General features: G+C 41.0%; 1 protein-coding gene across 2 annotated transcripts in view; it reads left to right on the top strand.

The window, feature by feature from the left end:
- Positions 1-22,544, top strand: part of LOC140246143 (cAMP-dependent protein kinase type II regulatory subunit) — a 97,864-nt gene that overhangs the window by 29,974 nt on the left and 45,346 nt on the right. For both annotated transcript variants that reach the window (XM_072325580.1, XM_072325581.1), the window contains exon 5: positions 19,988-20,029. In XM_072325580.1, coding sequence (XP_072181681.1) covers positions 19,988-20,029 — 42 coding nt within the window. The remainder of the gene's footprint in view (positions 1-19,987; positions 20,030-22,544) is intronic.

Here is a 22,544-nt window from a genome sequence, read left to right on the forward strand (position 1 = left end):
AATATATCATGTTTTTATACAGTACTTTTTCTGTTAATGTTGGGCTTATCATTTATCACTTCGGAATGTTCTAAAATTCAAGGTTCATTGGATTCTCAAGTTGCATTCTCATTACTCAAGTTCTGTGCTAATATGTGCTCTGCATTACTCAGTATGCCTCAACTGGACCTAGTGGGAATAGTCTTGTAACAAGGCTTATGTCAAGAAAATGTTTAACTTTGAGCTGGGGGGGGGGGGGGGTGGGTGGGGTTGGCTACTTGGCCTGGGGAGAACATACCATGCACTGTGAAAGTGAGACTGCTTCCTCACCCCTATTATGGGCAAGTTCCTTCATGCTCACACAATAGAATGCTGCCCTTGGCTTCATCTGTTCCCTCCTTTGCCACATACTTCTTCCTGACATTTCACTGTTGGGAAGGACTGCGGCAGACGGACGTACAAACTGATTTCGCACAAAGTTGCTGTCCATCAATTTGGGGACCACTCTTGGATGGGTTGCCTGCTACGGTCGAGATGAGAAAAACACTTGTGAAGGCATAGTTAGTTGGGGCCTGTCAAAAGGTGACAGTTTACATGCATCTGAAGTGATAGCAGCGAGGAAATGGGACAAGAGTACACCAAATAGGACTTTGTAGCAGAAAGTGCAGCATCTGATTCAGAGTTACACATCTTGATCTTTTATATCTTTCATTCTCACTAACTCTCCCCCCCCCCCCCCCCATCCAAGTGAAACTTTCAGCATTGTCTTTGAAAAAGTTCACGCCTCTTGGGCAGCTGCGAAGATGAGCCGGCGAAACTGCAGGTACATCTGCCAAGGTGCCAGAGAATGCGAGGTGCTTGTAATTTGATCAGGAATGGAAATTGGAAGTTTGGTCTGAACTCTGGGTTGACATCCAGACAGAACTAATTAGATTTACTTCTGTTTGTTCCCCCACTATTCCTCCCACCCCCTCTTCCAAATCATTCTTTCTGTTCCGAATCTTCCAACAAACCACATAAACCGAAGCCCCTTCATATGCATATTGTTTTTTAAGGTATCTCATAATGTCACGCTTTCTTATATTTTATTTATTTATTTTTCTTAGTCCCTCAATGAATTCATGTATACATGAGACAGTAGCCATTATTGTATCTTTATGCATGTGGGGATGGGTTGTGGCATTTATTAGGTTGGTGATGTTGAGGTACCGTACAGGTGTAGGAAGCTGACAAATCCAATCAACTCTATGCTGAAATATACACAGCACCACACCAGGTTTTCCTTTTTTCCTCCCTGCCTGGTGGTACAGTACAATGCATATTTATAAACTATTCCACAGTAAAAAACTAATCTAATGTGATATGATGTCGAGTGCCTTTTTCTGCATGTGTGTATGCAGAGTTCTGCAATATAGGTTTTGTGTGCTTAGTTTGCACTGTGCAAATGTTCGAACTTGTGCTTTGCTTTGGGAAATGCCAAATTATGTTTGTTATGTGCTTAGTCCCGATTTCCTTCAGGAGCGGTACATGCACCTTTAAACAAGTTTTTCCGCTCAGCTGATGAGCCATCTAGCTTGGTGAGGGTAACCTCATGGGGGCAGCTATAGATAGAAATGACTTCATCATTTGCTAGACTGTTTGCATCACATGGTATATGAGCTTCTAATGTTCTCTTGAATAATGCTTGAGACAGTCAGACAAGCCTTAAATGCAATGCAATGGAAGGTGACATAAATTCCCTATCCCTGTTTCAAAAAGTCTCAATTATATAATATCAGTTTTATCTTGACATACCAAGTTTGATATTAGGCCTTGAAAAATATTTGTCATTAACTGCCAGTATGTGAGTAAAAGATCATTTGATACTTAACCATTGCTTCACAAAATGTATTATACGATGACTTCATATGAACACAAGTTAAGTAATTGGAGGAAATTCAAATCATTTGTACGTTGATGGTAGAGCTAATAAAACATGCTTGACTGGAATGTAATACTGTTTACTTGGTCATAACCCAGTGATAACTATTCAAGTGTGAACTCCTGAGAATTTTCATTCTGCCCCGACACACACACACACACACACACACACACACACACACACACACACAAGCATACACTGACACGCTTCAGATCCTGCCAGCAATGATGGAAAGAGGCTGAAAGGAATTTATTATAAGGCAAAATGAGGCATTAACATGTGTTGTAAGTCCAGTAGTAACCAAATAACCTCAGATTCAAAAAACCTGCTTCATATGCACTTGATCTGCATATTGCATGTAAAATGACATGGAGAAATAATAATAAATGAGAGAATGTCTGCAAGTGCCCACTGAAGGCTTGTCATTAGAATTATTATACTGTGACATTGAAATTTGTGATCCTTCTATTTATGATGTGTTATAGAAAATAATTAGTTTTGCCTCAATAATGTGCATGCGCAGTTGGTTTTATCAGTCTGCATAGCCTAACCATGAGTATGACATCCACTGTAGCATAGCTGCACACTTTATGTGGTTGCAAGAGTTTTCATAACACGTATAAAGTGATGTTGACCGAAATTGTTCATTTTCTACACTGAGGATTCACATGTGGAATCCTGTCTCCAAACTTCACGCAAAGTTAGAACAATCTCTGATGAGCAATTTTACCGATCCTGCTGGGGATTGCTATTAATTGGCACTGTTGCCATGCAAGTTTCGCCACCACAGCGCAATATCTTAAATTTGGCAACACTTCACCATCTATGGTCTTTTTGAGTTTGGCATTATCCATTGCACGCTATGTAAAGCTTGGATCAGATAAAGTTCTTCACATCTACCCTTCACGTTTTATTAGTCATTCACCTATTTAAAAGCTCATTATTCATCATGGGACTTACAGATCATAAGCCTCATTTTTCTGCAACAAGTTCAAGAACAAATTAAGGAGGTGAATCGCTGAAAACAAGGAGACCTTTTTTATGAGACGATTTTTAAAATCTCCCCCCCCCCCCTCTTTTCACATTTGTTTGCATTGTCAGGGAGGAGGAAGGTTCCCCTGTGTATGATCGATAGGTCAAGTACATCTTAAAGCCGTTGTGAATCTAAGCTAACTCTTGCGCCGTATATAAAATTTCCTCAGTAGAAAGTCACACAATATCCCTAGCTAGAAGCCCTATTATAGGATCATGCATCGAAAAGCGCCCGTCTCTCTCTCTCCCTCTTTCTGCATCTCAGCTCCTAATGAAGAAAGGAATTGAAATGTATTGATTGATCAATTTCCGTCACCCTCTTCGTTTAGTGACTAGCCATCACCTGGCAACAGGATGGGAGTCGAGTCGCCCTCGTTTGGAGGCACGAGTTGGTTTCGATCACACAATGCCAGTATCTGCTATGGTTACGATATGCCGTCGTGATATCGACTGTAGAACTCACAAGCCTGTTGCTAAGGACCTTTAATACTGCCCACATTTTGGTAAACACAGTCGCAGAGTGTGTTAAAGAAAAATCCATTTCAAAGCTGGCACTACCTCCCGGTGCCTTGTCAACAACATGCTTTATGATGGTAAGCAAGGCATAGTATATATGATAATGTGGAAATTCTCTCTTTTGGAATGGTTCCCCATATTTGTGCATGCTTGTGAACAAACAGCCTAGGGGACTATCACATTTGTTGTTTGGTATTAAAGTTAGAGAGATCTGACCAGAAAAAAAGATTGATAATCTTGCCAACCTGTGCTGTATCCATATTGAGCCATTTCCTTTTATATCAAAATGCAAATTTACTCTCTGTCTCTGTTTAAAAAGAAAGGATAGTAGAAACCCTCTTTGCACATCCCAGAATTTCCAAAACTTTTGTAAAATCCTCATACTGATTCATTTTGATTCATTGCCTGAATCCTGTGCAATTGATCAACTGTCAGATTCACTTCCCTTCCTTATAAGTAGCTGCTCTCACCAATTTGTAACAATTTCATTGGAGGTCCCTGTGTAAGGAACATCAACACACATACACACACATAAAAACAAGTCTTGAGAGATACTTTTCCATGCTAGGATTGTCTACATTTTCAGTGTGATGGTACCGTAATGATTTGCGGAAATTTCAACAAAATCTCAAAATCTCAGTAAGAGCATACTGTAAAACCAGAAATTTTCACATGGATTTCAATTTGTTAGAATTTTGTTAGAGCTAAGATTCGTGAAATTAAAATGCATGCAAAAGTTCTTGTCTACACTTATGCATTGAATGCCAGTGGCAATTCACGAAAATTCCATGCCGCAAATATTTCTAGACTTTACAGTCCAGTGTGTGTGCTAAAATATCATATATTGGACTAGTATGAAAGGCATATCCTTTAAGATTATGTCTTGCACAGAGATTGAGTATTTGTAACAGTTAAGCCCTCAAGAAACTCACTAGTCAAAAAGTTACTTGCATACAATTTGTCTGATGTTTTGTGGTGAAGAAAGAAATGCGAAGTTTTTGTTTGTTTGTTTCTTTCTACAGTACTGTAAGTAATGTTTTTCCATAGTCCTTCTCATCTCTGATCTAGAAATAGCAATGAACACGATTGTGAGTAGAACTCATTAAAATCAAGCTTACAGGTATGCCCTTTCCCAAACATGAAGAAGAACATACAAATGCTCTTTGAATGGTACTGATTTCATTTTTCTGAGACATGATCAAGGTTAGAGTAGTAGAAAACTTGAAAATTTGCATTGAAGTCTAAAATTATCTCCCTCTTCTTTCCAGCAGGGGGATTAAAAGATCATGATCACTTTGTGGGATAGTATTCTTTCACTGCAATTTTTTTTTCTTTCTTTCTTTTCCTTTTTTTTTTTTTTTTTTTTTTTTTTGCAGTTGCACAATGCAAATTGCTCTGCATCAAAATTCTTGATGCATTAATATCTATCCTTGTCATGATCCATACCAAAGTTTGTATGCCATAGTCATTGCATGGGACAGCCCAACATCTTAATAATAAAGTACCGCAAATACTCGGGCTCAACTCTTTTATGTACTAAATAGTATTAGACAACAAGGAATCATCTGGCTTTCACGGTCTGTCCATGTTCACTAGTGTCGTCCTCTGAACGCCATTAGACAGGTGACCGTCTTTAACTGGCTGGATGATCAGCAACTGACCACGTAATTGACACAAATGAAATGGATGCTATTGGATGTTTTCTTGATTTATTCCATGTGACCCAGGCTGTCAAAATCCCAGAGGGGAGGATTTTTTTTTGTTTCAGTTTTTTTTAAATTTTGATATTGTGATTGTAACAAGGCTAGTGTATAGTAAAAACCATACGTCCCACTGTCCACACGTCACCTGTCAAGCTCATGGAGAGACATCGCATGGGGAGGTGCACTCTTGCCAGAGGTCAAAGCTTAGAATATGGCATGAACTGGAGTGTGCTCAGGATGTCAGCCGTCTGTTGAAGCACCAAGAAAAGTACACTTTAGCCCTTTTTACACTTGTGTTTCTTAACCCCGTACTTTCTCTGACCCAGGACTATCATTAGTCCCGTACCAATTTTTTCAGCTTTTTACACTCGCCAATTAGTCCCGTACTAAGCTCTTGTCCGGGGCTAAGGAGAAAATTGACCTTTTTACACTCGTATTTCTTAGTCCGGTACTTTCCAAACCACATGAATATTCATGATTACGCTGTGTACTGTACACGTACACGCACGCACCAGCAGCACTTGATTACCTCGTTTCTGATTGGTCAGTGAGGGTCGGACTTCGTCTCAGTCGCTTAGCCCAGGATTATTTTTTCGTTCTGTTTACACTCACTTGCTTTGCACCGCAATTGCGGTGTTAACCCTACTATTTTGCAGGGCCAGATAGTATGGGATTATCGGTGGGGCTAGCCCACTTTGGCAAAAACGAGTGTAAACAGAAAGTGGACTAAGGAAAGTCCCGTACCAACGGTGGGGCTAAGGCCCCCCCCCCCCCCTAGCCCCACCGTTGGTACGGGACTTAAAGCAAAAATTTACAAGTGTAAAAAGCCCTTTAACTCTGACTGCCCTTCCAGCAAAGGGTTGTTGTAATGTCAGGGAATGGTCAAAAGTTATAGAGTGTGCTCTATAGTGGCAGGAGTGAGAGAAGACGAGGGGGGGGGGTGGGGTGGGGTTGGAGTGGTGCAGTGGTTGTCAGAGAGGGTTGAAAGAAAGTTGAAAATTTAGGCATCATGTGTTTACAATATGACAAGTTCATTATATGAGCAAAGTTGTTTGTAGTCCATGCATAGTGATTGAAGTTGCAAAGGAATATTTTAGGTGGTGGTTGGAACAATACCTTCTAGGTGGTAATGGGAACAATACAAACAGATAAGTAGAACATTTTGTAGTGTTGTGTTTTTGTTCTATTCAAAATAATTAAACAGAAGCATATTTCATAGTGTTCAGTGCACTTTTGTGCTTTAATAGACAAAAATGTCTGTATTTGTAGTCCACAGTACTGACATGATTATCATTAAAGGGGGATATTTATCCAGCCATCGTAGGGAAGTATTTTTCCACAATTGTTTCGTTTTGCTTGTTTGTGTTATTTTTCTCTTTTACCGGGGGGGGGGGGGGGGGGATCTTGCCTGAGTGTTATCATAGCACACAGATTCTGCCATTATGTGACATAGTTTATCTCTAACGATGTAGAACATGCCAATGTAGAAGCATCGCATACCACTCCTGTTTAATTCAAATAAAAGCAATCATCACACGTTACTCTCAACAAAAGAAATGCCGAATGCTGTAGATATATGGATCCAGTGAAAAGAACTTAAGATCTAATATTTACATTTACCGACTCATTTTCTGTCATACCAATTTTTTATTTCCGTAATGCATTGCTGTACAAGTGCTTGAAATTGTCAACCTATTGAGAAAGAGGAACATGTTCCGCAGTGTTGCACACTCAAATGGGCCATGTTGTTCCCATACATGTGTATGTGACAATATTGCAAACATGCAAAAAAGTTCATTAGTAAGCCTTACACATTTTTATTTATATAATTTGTTTTCTTTTTTAACTGTGATCTAAGTTGTCACCTCAGATAAACATTGTATTACCCAACACATGATGATTCACTCATTTAACTATCAAAGTTACATACAACATGATATTCACCATAAACATCATGTAGGATCTACATATTCTGACATTGCCCTCATTTTGCAAGAAGTGAGGACAACTGCGGGAACAGAGAGATAATTGAGAAAAAACAAAACAAAAACAAAAACTGAGCAGCAGTTTATAGAGAATGCATGCAGAAGAAGTGCGCCTGCATGTCTCGATCACTCCACATTTGAGAGTATGGGGCAATAAGAGTCTTCTGCTCCGGCAAAGTGGAATATTTGATCGGCAAACACAAAAATATTATTTCAGCTCTGAATAATGACGTGCTGCTCGGCTCAGCTTCCAGGTTTTCTTTTTGTTATGGGGGATGGGGGTAGGGAAGGAGAAAATGGGACAACCACCATGAATGCAGCTCGAGCCAGCCGCTGCTTAGATTCGATTCCCCCAGCCTTTACTTCGGGAGCTCAGAGAGACGTTTGCAGTGTACTTGATACTGCTTGATCACGTGCCTTCCGTGTCGGTCGCGGGTAATTTCGTATTTGTCGAGCGCAATCTGATGAGCGTATTCTGGGTCACAAGAGTAAATCTCGGCCGATCCGCTGTAAAAGGAGTCTTTGCCAAGAGATGTGCAGCATTTGCTTGTGCGATGACAAGCCACAGGCTGAGGAGAGACTGGGATGTCTGGAAAGACAAGTAAGATGAGATGGCATGGGACTGTGTGTATTGAAATCTGTGTCCCATAAAGCTAGACTTCAAAAATACATCGGGGTTGCAGATATCAAATGAAAGTGCTATGTTATACTGCAAAAAAAAAAAAATCTTTATTTTTAATCATAGCTGTCAAACAAAAACAATTTACTATAATTGTGAAATCAAAATCAGATCAGATGGAAAAATAGAACAGAACTTCAGAAGGTTATATTACTTTATTTTTCTGTCAGGATACTTGTATCCTTGGACAACATTTTCTCTTGTCTAGAATGCCCATTTTGATAGTCATGTGGCTCCAAATTATGATTTTTTTTTTTTGCATCATTTGCTTTGCATGATGACACAGAAATGTTCTTGACATTTTGTTATTTTTGTTTTCTTTTTGTTCAATGGCCCTAAAAGTCTCGTGATTTTTTGAACATTTCATTAGTAACTTCATTGCCAAAAATTTGTTCTAATGGCAGTTTCCTTATCAAAAGTTTATCTGTATCTGTCAGGTTTTGTGTGTGTCTGTGTACTTGACTTAAAAAAACAAAAAACAAAAAAAAAACACTCGGGCCCGAATTCACGAAGGTGGTACAAATGAAACCATGGTCTAAACCATGGACAAAGACCGTAGTTTTTTATGGGGTGCCGAGTGTCGCATGGCCTATTTCATCATGAAATCAGTCATTTCGTAGACGTAATGATCATTTCGCATGAAATTACAATTTCGTTTTTATTTCGTTAACGAAATGATTATTTCATCGACGTAATGTTAATATTTCGTAACGAAGTGAACATTTTGTCGACGGAATCGACAAGAAGACTGATTTCGTAATGAAATAGGCCATGCGACACTTGGAGCTCTATACAAATTGTCCATGGTTTAAACCATGGTTTCATTTGTACCACCTTCGTGAATTCGGGCCTCAAAGTTCTGACTTGCAACTGGAGAGCTGCACTTGCTGAAGCTGTAAGCAAATTTTCATATTGGTTTAAAAATGTGACCAATATGTGTGTGACGAAGCATAAGGAATATAGGGCCTATCATAATGAATATGACTAATAACATATTCATTGCACATTATTGTGCTTGGACATAGAGCTGCAGATCGGTCCAGGCAGACCATCCAAAGTAGAAGAGAAGCCAAACTGCTGATGAGTGTCTTTCTCGAAAATGAGAAATGCTGAAATTGCTGAGAAGCTTCATTTTGGGAGACAATGTATATAATAACAAATTGTTTCTGGGAGACAATGTACATAATAACAAAGTGTTCCTGGTAGACAATGTACAGAATAAGAAAGTGTCTCAAAATGCTGATATGACCCTTCTTTGCACGTTACATAAGGTATCCTGAATTCGATGAGAGGGATCACACTTGTTTAAATGGTCAGCTGTAGGCACCTGGAATCGAGTCAAGGGAATACCAGTTGTAAAGAAAAGGTATAACTGGTGGAAGTCTGACACTGGTCAAAACAAGATGAGGAGTGACAGTTTTATCTGCCCCATGAGTACTAGCTTTAAGTTGACAAGGGGGTAATGTGCTGACATTAGTCCCTAGGTGCTGACACTAGTCTTTATTGTGCTGACACTAGTCTTTATTTTGCTGACAGTGCCTTGTGGAGTGTCCACTTCATAATTATTCATCAGATGACCAATGGTCATCTATATGATTGGTTAATTGTGTCGGCAAGGGGAGGGACATCTATGTGCCATATTTAATGTTACATTTTAATTTGGTTTCCAAGAGGGGCGGACTCAGTAAAATAATCATATGCATGAAGCTTGAGAGCCTGAAACAAAACCAGGGTGCAAGACCTCAAAATAGTTAGTTACAACTCGACATCTTCAAGTAGCTCATTGAGTGAAGAATCATTTCACTCCAACTGTACACATCATTTTCGACTGAATAAAAATCCAGCGGACACCCAGGTTCACATACGACTTGTGTGGAATGGGACTTTGATTTTCAACGACTGCCGGTGTGTGTGCAGGTGAATGATGCGTGAAAGGTACGCCAACATCCATGAGTGTTGAAAACCTCGTTACACTTGGTGGCAGCGGTGGGATGAACTCCCATGAAATTGCAAGCAAGCAACCATCAGTTGAGACTGTTTCTGTGTGATCCAGAAATATCACCTGAGTAGCCGAGTAGCAACCATGCTGGTTGTGATGTTGCTGTTATAGAACAGTTTCTTGAGACTCAGAAGTTTGGCGAGTCCCAACATTGAGAGAACAATTTGAAAAGCTAAGCTGAGCTGCATGAAGTCAGTCGTCTGCAACGCAGTTGTGATGTCTTCAACGCTTCCGACATTGGGCTGACCAGGTTGCAGACAGACGCCGGTCCAGGGACGGGCTGAGACGAGGACGTGGACGGTGCCGTCAGGACGGAGTCTGGGACCCAGGAGGGACGAGACTACACGGAGCAGCAGACAGCTGAGCAGGGTGACCACAACACATCGCCAGGGACGATTGACAGGGAGAGCAAAAGTCTTATCGTAGGGGGTAAGTGAGCTTCTCTCGGTCAATTTCACGGCAAGGCAGAGGGGGTAAACAGTACTACAAATAATCACTGTTATATCCTAAGTGTTGTGACAGGTTGTTGTTAAGACTGTATTAACATGGAGGGGGAAAGCAACTTAAGTCAGTTAAGAATGCAAGAGTTGAGGCAAAAGTGTGAAGAGTTGGGGCTGCCACATGAAGGACTGAATAGAAATCAGTTGGTTCAGAGCATAGAAGAGGCAAATAAAGGGCAAGTTTCATCTCAGCCAGAGGCGACTGTTGTTAGCACAGATGGGGATGAGGCCCAAAATGCTGCTGCACGCAAAGAGTCTTTAGAAGAAACGCGCATGCGCTTTGAATTAGAAAAGTTGACAATGCAAGTGCGGCTAGCAGAGCTAGAAAAAGAAAAGCGTGAAAACATGCCTGGCGCAGCACCTGGAAATGCAAGCGTGGTGGAGGGAGGTATTAGGCGGCAACTTCCCTTTTACAAAGAAGGGGAGGATGTAGATGTATTCCTGCGTACTTTTGAAAAGATGGCCCATTTGAATAACTGGCCTAGGGATGTATGGGCACTACAACTGGCCCCACTGTTGTCAGGAAAGGCCAGAGAAGCATATGCCAGACTGTCATTAGAGAGTAGTAGGGACTACGACGCAGTGAAAGCAGCCATACTGCGTAGATATGACCTGACTCCAGATGCGTACCGGGTTAAGTTTAGAGAGTTGAGAGTTGACAAAGAAGAGACGTACACAGAATTCTCTGTGAAGCTCTCCGACCTGTTAGGGCGTTGGCTAGAGGGGGCGGGAGCAGACACAGATGTTGACAAATTGAAGGAGCAAATCCTTATGGAGCAAATGTTGAAGCAAGTCCCCTATGACTTAAGAGTATGGCTCCGGGATCATGAGCCGCCAACACTTCAGGCCATGGCGAGGCTCGCAGACCAATATGTGCAGAGTAGAAAAAGAATGGGAAAGCCCCAGGGATACACAGGAGGCAGACAGGACCTCAGATCATTCCCTAAATCTGGAGGAAAGCCCAGTTTTGGGAGCGGGAAAGGGGAAAACATACCCCAGAAACCGGTACACAACCAAGAACAGAAAGGCAGTCGGGGGAAGATACAGTGCTATAAGTGTGGCAAGCTAGGGCACATAGCAGTAAACTGTCAGAACGCTCAAAAATCTACCCCAAAGGAGGAAAGGGATGCAAAACAAGGCCCTGCATACTTCTGTAGATCTAGACCCCACAAATTCTTAGAGGCATACACTAGCCAGGCTATGCTAGGAGGAAGAAAGGTGAGCCTATTGCGTGATTCAGGCTGCACCCATTCCCTTGCTAGAGTAGACGTAGTAGACCCTGACCTCATTATCCCAGGAGAGACAATCCATGTTAGGGGTTTATTCATTAAGAAAGAGCTACCAGTGGCCAGAGTACATCTGACGAGTGATGCCTATGGTATTCAGAAGTGGATTCGTGTGGGAGTAGTCGATGATATTGAAGTAGACATGATACTGGGCAATGAACTTGTCCATGAAGAAGACCCCGAGTTGAAAATGCCCGTAGTGAGTGGAAAGGAAGAGGGCTTGGTAGTAACACGGAGCCAGGCTCGCGTGGAAAAAGAAAAGGTAGAAAACGAGAGAACAGAGAGGGAGAACTCCCAAGTTCGTGTGAGAGACTTATTCAGCATGAATGAGGGAAATGATGAAGTAGTTGATGCTGACAAAGCTCCCATGGATGGGGAATCTCACGAGGGGGAAGAAAGTAGCCACAAAGCAGGAGAACAGATGGGGAAGAAAGAATCCATAGACTCAAGAAGTAGAGGGCACAGCCAATTAGACATGGGGGTAACAGAATTAATTCAAGCCCAGCAAGAGGACATAGGCCTAAAGTCAATTTGGGAGAAAGTAGAGGAGGAGGATGGAAACACGAAATGCTACTTTTATGTGGACAAGGGGGTGCTCATGCGTAAATGGTCTGGTGCAAATCAAGCCCAAGGGGAGGGATACAGACAAATAGTAGTCCCTAAGCAGTACAGAGGAAAGCTGCTACATATTGCACATGACAATCTGACGGCAGGTCATTTGGGGGTTGGTAAAACACAACAGAGGCTGATGCAAAATTTCTACTGGCCAGGGATATTCCGGGATGTAGCAGAATTTTGCAAAACATGTGGTCCATGCCAAAAGTGTGCAAGTCAGTACCGGGGAGGGAAGGCAAAACTAGTGTCAGTCCCAGTGATCGGCAGGCCATTCAGGAAGGTTGCTATGGATATTGTGGGCCCCTTACCAAGAAGCAAAAAGGGCAATAAATACATCCTTGTCCTCTGTGATTACGCAACACGTTATCCCGAGGCAGTACCCCTCCCCTCAGTAGAGGCTGAAAAGGTGGCAGACGAACTGATAAAGATCTTCAGCCGAGTAGGGATTCCAGACGAGCTCTTAACAGATCAGGGGTCAAACTTTATGTCCCTCCTAATGAAACAGCTGTGTAGTAGTCTGGGTATCAAGCAGCTAAGGACCAGCCCTTATCACCCCCAAGCCAACGGACTGGTAGAGAGATTTAATGGGACTTTGAAGGGGATGCTGAAACCGTACACTACAGAAGGGGATGTGACCTGGGATGAACTCATCCCCTATGTGTTGTTTGCATACCGAGAGGTTCCCCAAGAATCAACGGGATTCTCCCCATTTGAACTTTTGTATGGGCACAGAGTAAGGGGACCCCTAGATATCATTCGGGAGACCTGGACAGGTGAAATTCCCTCACAAGAGAGCATAGTGACGTATGTGCTAAGGAGCAGAGAAAATCTGGCCGCAATCACGAAGGCAGCCCAGACAAACCTAGCCATGGCCCAGAAGAAACAACAAGTGTGGTATGATAGGAAAGCCAGAGCAAAAGACCTGAATGTAGGCCAAAAAGTGCTGGTGCTACTCCCATGCAGCACTAATAAGCTAATGGCTAAATGGCAAGGCCCCTATCCAGTGATACAAAAGCTGAGTGACGTTAACTATGTGATTGAGATGGGGGACAAAAGAAAGAAACACCGCGTGTTTCATACAAACATGCTGCGTGAGTGGCGAGAGCGGGAGAGTACATTGTACATAGACGTTGAAAGTGCCGAGTGTGAGGAATTAGACGAGGTCATCGAGTCAATGACCTGTGAAGTGTCCCCATCTGAGGTCAAGATACCAGACTACCTCTCAGATGCACAGACGAAACAAGTGACTGACCTAGTAGGGGAGTATAGCGACATCCTTAGTGACAAACCTGGACGGACGGATGTAGTGAGACATGACTTAATCACTACAAATGACCGCCCAATCAGACAGAGGGCATACCGACTCCCACATGCGTTAAAAGATACAGTAAAGAAAGAACTAGATGAGATGTTGGATGCGGGAATCATCTCCCCTTCCGATTCCCCATATGCTAGCCCCCTTGTGATTGTTAGAAAGAAAGATGACACCCTTCGACTTTGCGTCGATTATCGCAAACTTAACCAAGTGACTGAATTTGACGCATACCCAATGCCCAATATAGAAGCCATCATAGACGAGCTAGGAAAGGCCAAGTTTATGACCACGATCGACCTGACAAAAGGGTACTGGCAAGTTCCCCTAACCGACGATGCAAAGAGAAAGTCTGCATTTATTACACCCTTTGGCCTCTTTCAATTCAATGTGATGCCTTTTGGGATGCAGGGCGCGCCAGCCACCTTTCAGCGGCTTGTAGATCAGGTGCTGCGTGGATTAAGCAAGTTTGCGACTGCGTACATAGATGACATTATCATCTACAGTGAATCTTGGGAGCAGCATCTGGTCCATGTCCGGGAAGTGCTAGAAAGGTTGAGAGCAGCAGGCCTAACAGCAAAACCCAGTAAGTGTAAAGTCGCCAGGAGGGAGGTACTCTATCTGGGGTTTGTTTTGGGAGGGGGTTGTGTGAAACCCGAACCAGCTAAAGTGGAGGCAGTAATGAATTACCCGCAGCCTGCAACAAAGACGGATGTCAGAGCCTTCTTGGGCCTAACAGGCTACTACAGGAAGTTCATTCCAAACTATAGCAAAGTGGCAGCCCCACTCTCGGACCTCACTCGTAAAAGTGAACCTAGACTAGTTAGGTGGAACAACGAATGTGGCCAGGCATTTGAGTCCCTGAAGAAGTCCCTTGCTTGCTCACCTGTGCTCAAAAATCCTGACTTCTCCAAAGAATTCATCGTACAGGTAGATGCCTCAGAAAGGGGAATTGGAGCAGTTTTGAGTCAAAGGGATGATGAAGGTGATGATCACCCAGTGGCATACATAAGCAGAAAGTTACTGCCAAGAGAGCAAAAGTATGCCACTATCGAGAAAGAGTGTATGGCAATCGTGTGGAGCATCCAAAAATTCCAGCCATACTTGTTTGGACGACAGTTCCTCGTACAGACCGATCACAATCCTTTGAAATGGCTCCACACGATGAAAAATCAAAACCCAAGACTGATGAGATGGAGTCTGGCACTACAGACACACTCAATGAAACTTGAGCACAGGAGCGGTAGCAAAAATGGGAATGCAGACGGTTTGTCTAGAATGTAATATATCTGAAATGGCATGACATGACTAAGATGGCGGATGAGGTAGTACTTGTATGTCATATTTTCAGTTAAGATATAACTGTAAGTGTTCATGTATGCTAATTGTATGTTGACAAAAAAAAAAAAGGGCAAAGTTAGGTATTCGTGTAACTGGCTAATTTCAACTCCTAAAGCAACCGATCATGGGAAATATATACATGTTATAAAGCCAGACTAGGCCCGGTAAGCATGCAATACCTACCGTTTGAATGAAATAATTATGTGTGTCAACTCTGCCTTGCCAATAGTGAAAGAGAGCTCACAATTGTACCCTAGACATAACATGTTGAACATTGCTATCCAAAGGAAACCGTGCATCAAGAGACTGAGTAACTAGAAGTCAAGAGATTCGAATAATCAGCGATGAACCCGAACACACATGCATATTGAACTAGCATGGACACTTTGAAAACTGGAAGTGTGTCGTCATTAAATGTGACAAAATATGCACTGACTCAAGAAATATGATCGATTATGCTTCTGGTGTTATGTACAAATGCATGAGTAATAATGTTTATGTGATTTCGTGATTTATGATTTAATAATGATTGTTTCATTTCATACAGAACAGTGACTCGCAAGTATCCATCCAACTATTCTAATTTGGGTATGAAAAGGGTCTTAATGAAGTGAAAACTTTCAACTGCATTCCATTCCCTTTTCATTGTCTTGGGTAGGGGGATGTCTGTGACGAAGCATAAGGAATATAGGGCCTATCATAATGAATATGACTAATAACATATTCATTGCACATTATTGTGCTTGGACATAGAGCTGCAGATCGGTCCAGGCAGACCATCCAAAGTAGAAGAGAAGCCAAACTGCTGATGAGTGTCTTTCTCGAAAATGAGAAATGCTGAAATTGCTGAGAAGCTTCATTTTGGGAGACAATGTATATAATAACAAATTGTTTCTGGGAGACAATGTACATAATAACAAAGTGTTCCTGGTAGACAATGTACAGAATAAGAAAGTGTCTCAAAATGCTGATATGACCCTTCTTTGCACGTTACATAAGGTATCCTGAATTCGATGAGAGGGATCACACTTGTTTAAATGGTCAGCTGTAGGCACCTGGAATCGAGTCAAGGGAATACCAGTTGTAAAGAAAAGGTATAACTGGTGGAAGTCTGACACTGGTCAAAACAAGATGAGGAGTGACAGTTTTATCTGCCCCATGAGTACTAGCTTTAAGTTGACAAGGGGGTAATGTGCTGACATTAGTCCCTAGGTGCTGACACTAGTCTTTATTGTGCTGACACTAGTCTTTATTTTGCTGACAGTGCCTTGTGGAGTGTCCACTTCATAATTATTCATCAGATGACCAATGGTCATCTATATGATTGGTTAATTGTGTCGGCAAGGGGAGGGACATCTATGTGCCATATTTAATGTTACATTTTAATTTGGTTTCCAAGAGGGGCGGACTCAGTAAAATAATCATATGCATGAAGCTTGAGAGCCTGAAACAAAACCAGGGTGCAAGACCTCAAAATAGTTAGTTACAACTCGACATCTTCAAGTAGCTCATTGAGTGAAGAATCATTTCACTCCAACTGTACACATCATTTTCGACTGAATAAAAATCCAGCGGACACCCAGGTTCACATACGACTTGTGTGGAATGGGACTTTGATTTTCAACGACTGCCGGTGTGTGTGCAGGTGAATGATGCGTGAAAGGTACGCCAACATCCATGAGTGTTGAAAACCTCGTTACACTGTGACAACGTATTGTTTCATTTTGGAATGGACGGAATTTGGTATTATGGCCTCGGTAGAAGGCATATTACATGAACGCCACAGGATTTAGAAATTTGTACACCATGCTGTGTTTTTATGTACCTTCGTTAAATTCTATGCATTCTTTTCCACAGCAGAATAAGGTCAGCAAATTAACACTTTGGGCTTGTTTGTCTTTTGTGTTGTTTGAAGGTTTGCATGGTGAAGTTAATTAGGAAGAAAGAGTTGCGGTGACACCATGTGTATGTAGTCCTTAACCGGATCGTAGTTTGGAAGAAGAGCTTAGAAAGAGGAGAAACGAAGAGGGAAGCGACATATGGGGGTTGTGAGGAGGGCAAAAAGTGAAGAGTGGGAGACAGTAATGGGCTGGAAGTTGAAGTTGCACTAGTGGAGACAGTAGAGAAAGGAACACAAAGAGTGGTAAGGAAGAATAGTGTGAGAATCAAGTAAGATGTTCGGACATCGTTAGAAGGGGAAAGATGAAATAGAAGGGAAGAGGAAGAGAGAGGAAGAGATGATTCTCCAACATTCAACTCCTTCCTCTTCCTCTTCCCTTCTATTTCATCTTTCCCCTTCTAACGATGTCCGAACATCTTACTTGATTCTCACACTATTCTTCCTTACCACTCTTTGTGTTCCTTTCTCTACTGTCTCCACTAGTGCAACTTCAACTTCCAGCCCATTACTGTCTCCCACTCTTCACTTTTTGCCCTCCTCACAACCCCCATATGTCGCTTCCCTCTTCGTTTCTCCTCTTTCTAAGCTCTTCTTCCAAACTACGATCCGGTTAAGGACTACATACACATGGTGTCACCGCAAATCTTTCTTCCTAATTGTTTGTCTTTGTTCATGCATAGCATCGCACAACGATTGTTTATATATGCATGTGTTCAGAGCGATACAGAGCGACTGGCGTGTTTCTCAAATATTGCCCATATGTCAAAGGTGCACATACCTCTATGCTCTGACGCACGTCATTGACAGTGACAAAGAGCTTCTCTCCAGTGCCTGTCTTAATTTTCCGTGGCTGAGTGGGATAAAGCCACAGTGCACGTCGTACGGGGGAGTGATGCAACAAGCTTGAGGCCAGAAACCTTGAAAGCTATAGCTGAGGGCTACATGTGTATAAGTGGTATTCGTAATTCTGTTGTTCACTCGTCACACAAGCTCCTGGGTCCATTTTCTTGCATTCGTATAAAAATATGCAGCGTGTGAAATATGCCTGCGTGGTAATCATCAATAACTTTCACAACTGTCACTTAGTTGCAGATTCGTCCAAGATGATTGCACCATAGTGAAATGATATTGAACATAACTATGGAACCAGAAATATTCACAGCATGATTTTTATTTAATTTTTTTTTTTTTTTTTTTTTTTTTGTGAATTGCCACTGGCATTCAATGCATATTGTGTAGACAAGAACTTTTGCATGCATTTTGATTTTGCAAATCTTGACTTGTGAAATTTGCGAAAATTTCATGCACACAAAAATTTCTGGTTTTAAGCAGTAATCCTATATTAATAAAAATAATGTTACTTTTTGTATATACTAGCTATCCAAAGGTGTCTTTAATGCAGTAATATGAGACATTAATTTCATAAGATTTCCATATTCCTGTAAATGAAATCAAATGTTGGGTAGATTTTTCATACGTGGGAAGGTATATAATACTCGCTGAATGTACAATTCTTCTTTTTTTTGTGGGGGGGGGGGGGATGCATTTCTATACATTATAAAGCATGATCTGTCTTTGTCTTTATTTAGGATGAATATCTTTTTCTGTTCAGACAACCAAATTTTGGTTATGCTCAAAAGATATTAGGAAATATGGATATCTTTCTACAAACATCCAGAAGAAAAAAAGTTAATGCACACATTGCAGTAGGATCTATACTAGGGGCTGATGTTTCACTTCATTGATATCACAGTTCTACTGCCAAGTTTTGGATCAGGGGGTGTTTCATCAACGCTTGTCAGTGTCGACAGTTTCAGCAAAATCTTTGGTTTTGATTGGCTGAGATGCTCTGGTCACTGACTGTAACTATGGTGATTCAAGTTGTCAGCGCCGACAAACGTTGATGAAACACCCCCCTGTTGTAGTGTCCCTGCTTTTATTCGCAATACAAAATTTGTAGTTTTGCCTATGTTGGCCTTCAGAAGCAGTAGCAGCTCCTGTTTTCTTGACATCAGGGTTGCAAGCTGAAAACACAGTCACACACACATTGGTATTATAAATGCTTTTTCTCTTATGTAATCAACAGGAAAAGACTCTAGAAATACATAGACATGCACACAAAATGGACACAACAGGTTGCAATTACACAGCAAAGTACAAACAAGGATGGATGTACTATTATTAAAAATGAGTATTTCATTATCTACATCCTTGTTACAGCCATTATGATTGCATTTTGTGACACCTACATATTATATGCCACATTCTGCCTATCTACCAGTCTGTGAAGGTCGATTCATGGAATGATAGGCGTATATAATTCAAAGAATTTCTTATCTACATGTAGAAACTACAATTTTCCCTTTGTGAACTGAAGAGCAGATAGATTGAATAACCACAAGTACAAATGCGTAGGGAAAAATTAAGTGCACATTTAGAGGTTAGTCATGGTATTGAAGAATAAATGTGTGAGTTTGTGGATTCCAATAATCAAGTTACCTGAAAGTGTTGTCTTTTTCTAGAGTACAGTGCTTTTGATTAGAAATAAATGTCATGGACAGTTTTTATGAAATGATAACAACAACAGCAAATGACAAGGACTCAAAACATGAGCATGTATTTTAAGGTGGTGAACGGCAAATGTGTCCGTGGTTCTAGAAGACAGAGTATAAAATTTTGAATGATAGCACATGATTAAAAAAAAAAGTTTTTTATTTGTATTGGTGGGCTTTGTTTACAAATACAATACAGAAATGAGCCACAAAGTGCGTAATACTGCATGCCATATTTAGCGAGTCTAAATTTTCGCGAATCGGGACTTCCCGACAATTTCACGAGTGGTAAAATTTGCGATCGTGGAGTATTTTACTGTACTGAATGGAGAAATGTCTACATTTGCGTCATATTCATATCGGGATCAGAGTCATTATGTTTGCTTGTCTTTAATTTTGTGAATAGCACTTGACTCGCGAAATTTGCGAAAAGAAAAACCTTGCGACTTGTAGACAGTGATACGTGGATTGTAGTAAACAACATGTTATAAAAATGATTATGAAATGACAGTATGTGAGTCAATTCTGTGCTTCATTTCAGTCATCATGCTTTATTTGGATTGAATATTTGATTGGCTCTTCTTAAACTCTTGTCTGATGTGAATTATTTAGATATGATACCATCTTGATCAATATTTGTTTGTCTTTGTTTTTGTTTTTCTTACAGAATCAGATGCAAGAAGTCATTGATGCAATGTTTGAAAAGAAGGTAAGTACCTGAATTTGCCAAAATAACATCAGTCGTAGGAACAGGATTTGATATTGGGGCTATCATGGTAGGAAAAAAAAAAAAAAAAAAACTTCTCTTTTCATGGTAACATTTCTGCTTTGAAAAATATTATTCAGTGAATACTGCAATTGGAAATTAGTTAAAGTATTGATAATCATGAAATTGTTATAGATCTTGCCCAGGGTTGCTTTACTTTGTGTTGATACATTCATTGTGTGCTCTTAGGCTGAAACTATCATTTTGTTTGTTTTTGATCTTTGGTTTAGATTAATTGTTTGAGAGGCCTTGAAATCAGGAGCAATCTCTTGTATGCCATTTTTCTCACTGCATTGGGAGAAAGTTTTGGAAAAAAAGAAGATGAAGAAGAATATCAGGTAATTTACTTGTATGTCACAAGTACATTTGTAATTATCTATAGGCCTAGATAAAAATGATTGACAATACCTCAGAATGTTATGGAAGACCACGCAAGTAAAAAAGGGGCATATCTGCTGTAGGACTTGTCAAACTTTAATTTTCTTTCAATGCATGAAGCTGCAAATAATTTCTGTTTTGATGTGTTGAAACGACTTTCAAATTGTTTGTAAAGACTTTCAAATAGTTAAGACTTTCAAATTGTTTGTAAAACTGCAGTGTATGACACTCACACACACAATCCCCTTTTATTTGTCAGTGGCAAATGGTGCATGTCCCCTAAACCACCTCAATTGATTATTCTGTATTTCATCATGGATAGTTTATGTCACCGATTCTTTATTTTTTGAAGCAGGCTTTTTTCACTTGTATGTTCCTTCTTGCATCCTAAAACTGCCATTGTCACCGAAGTGTCAGCTTTAAAGGGACTGTACAGTACTGGTTGAGGTGGGGATTCATGTTTTGAACATTCCTAAGTGAGATAATGAAAAGCCTCTTATGAAATATGAAAGAGCATGTAATTTTAAGGAGGATTCAACGTTTATTTGATAAAAATTGGTTTTCAAATGGCTGAGATATCCAAAAAAGTGTTAACAATAAAAGGCGACATGCCACAGCTTTATTAGGATCTCTTTGTTTCACCTTGTTTTTGGATATCTCAGCCATTTCAAAACCGATTTTCATCGAATTAACTTTTGATACCCCTTAGAACTGCATACTCTTTGACATCTCATACAGTGGTTTCTGAATCTCTCGCAAAACATTAAAAGCTAAATCCTCACCTTGGCCAGAACTGTACACACCCTTTAATGTACATAGAAATTTCACCATTATTTTTCTCGACTTTGCCAAGGTGTATAATTTGTGCCAGAGGGCTGTTGTACGGAATTGAGTTGGCATCTGTGTACTCAAGAGTTGTTCAGAGAACCTCCGAAGCTGTGCTTTAGCACATCTTTCTTTTCCAGCTACTTCGAATCTCCAACTGAAATATGACCCTGTCAGAGAACTGCCAGTGGCCCAGAACAAGCTTTAGTGTTCAGATACATCCCATTGCATTAGGATGGATTACAGAACCAACTCTTGCAAGCAGTTTTAGTTTTCCCCCGTCCTCCTCCCAGGGCCCTGAGCTGTCATCCGGTATGAAGAGGTATGGGAAGTTATCATTTCCACTCTTGTCAGGGTCTTGAAGCTGTGGCAGGCCTAACACGTGTGAGTTATGCGGACGATGGGGTCCGAATGTGCCTCTGATATATGGCTGTGTTTTTCAGGTTCCAACTTCCCGGAGGGTACCCTCTTTTGTCTTTTTATTTTATGAGCGAATGAGGATTTTGATTAAATCTGAATGCACCTGCAGGGCCGTGTAATGCTACACCAGTCTGCATCCATGTAGTGGTAATACAGACGCGCAGTGTTTTCCTGCTCCTCCGAGGGGAGTAGAGGAGCGCATCATCAGTATGGGAGCACATCATTGGGGACTATTTTGTCTCCTGTCACTCGTTGTAGTAGATCATGCGAATATGAAATTGCCAGGTTTACTTTTGGCAGCACGCGGGAGGAGGGAGTGATGCCCAGCATGCTCCGGCAGCGAGACATGAAGCTGCTTGTGTAATGGCACTAGAATGTGTGTGCTCACACAACACGCACGTAGCCTGTCTCTGAGACCTTGACCCAACTGTCTGTATAAAAATGTTGGCTTACCCGTCCAAAAGAGAAATAGGCCTATCTGGACTTCCATAACGTATGTATGTGACCTATGATTGAAGTTTACTTGTATGGGATGTAAACCACTTGATGCAATGTTTGATTGCAATGTTACCCGTCATCCAGATATGATGTGCAAAATCAGAAAGAAGTGCCATGGATACAATGACATTAAGCTTGAAATTTATTAATTTTGTTTCTTTTTCTTTTCTTTTTTATTGGGGGGGGGGGATATTGGTATACAATAACTAAATCAGTAATAGCAAATTATTTCTGTGCTCTTTGTGAATCAGTAACCATGGACAACCGGCATTGTTGATCTGATAATGTTATTTTGATAATACAGTAGTAATTCACATGAAGAGCATAAGCACATTCT

Source organism: Diadema setosum, chromosome 2, assembly GCF_964275005.1.
Source record: "Diadema setosum chromosome 2, eeDiaSeto1, whole genome shotgun sequence".
In the NCBI taxonomy this organism is placed as follows: Eukaryota; Metazoa; Echinodermata; class Echinoidea; order Diadematoida; family Diadematidae; genus Diadema; species Diadema setosum.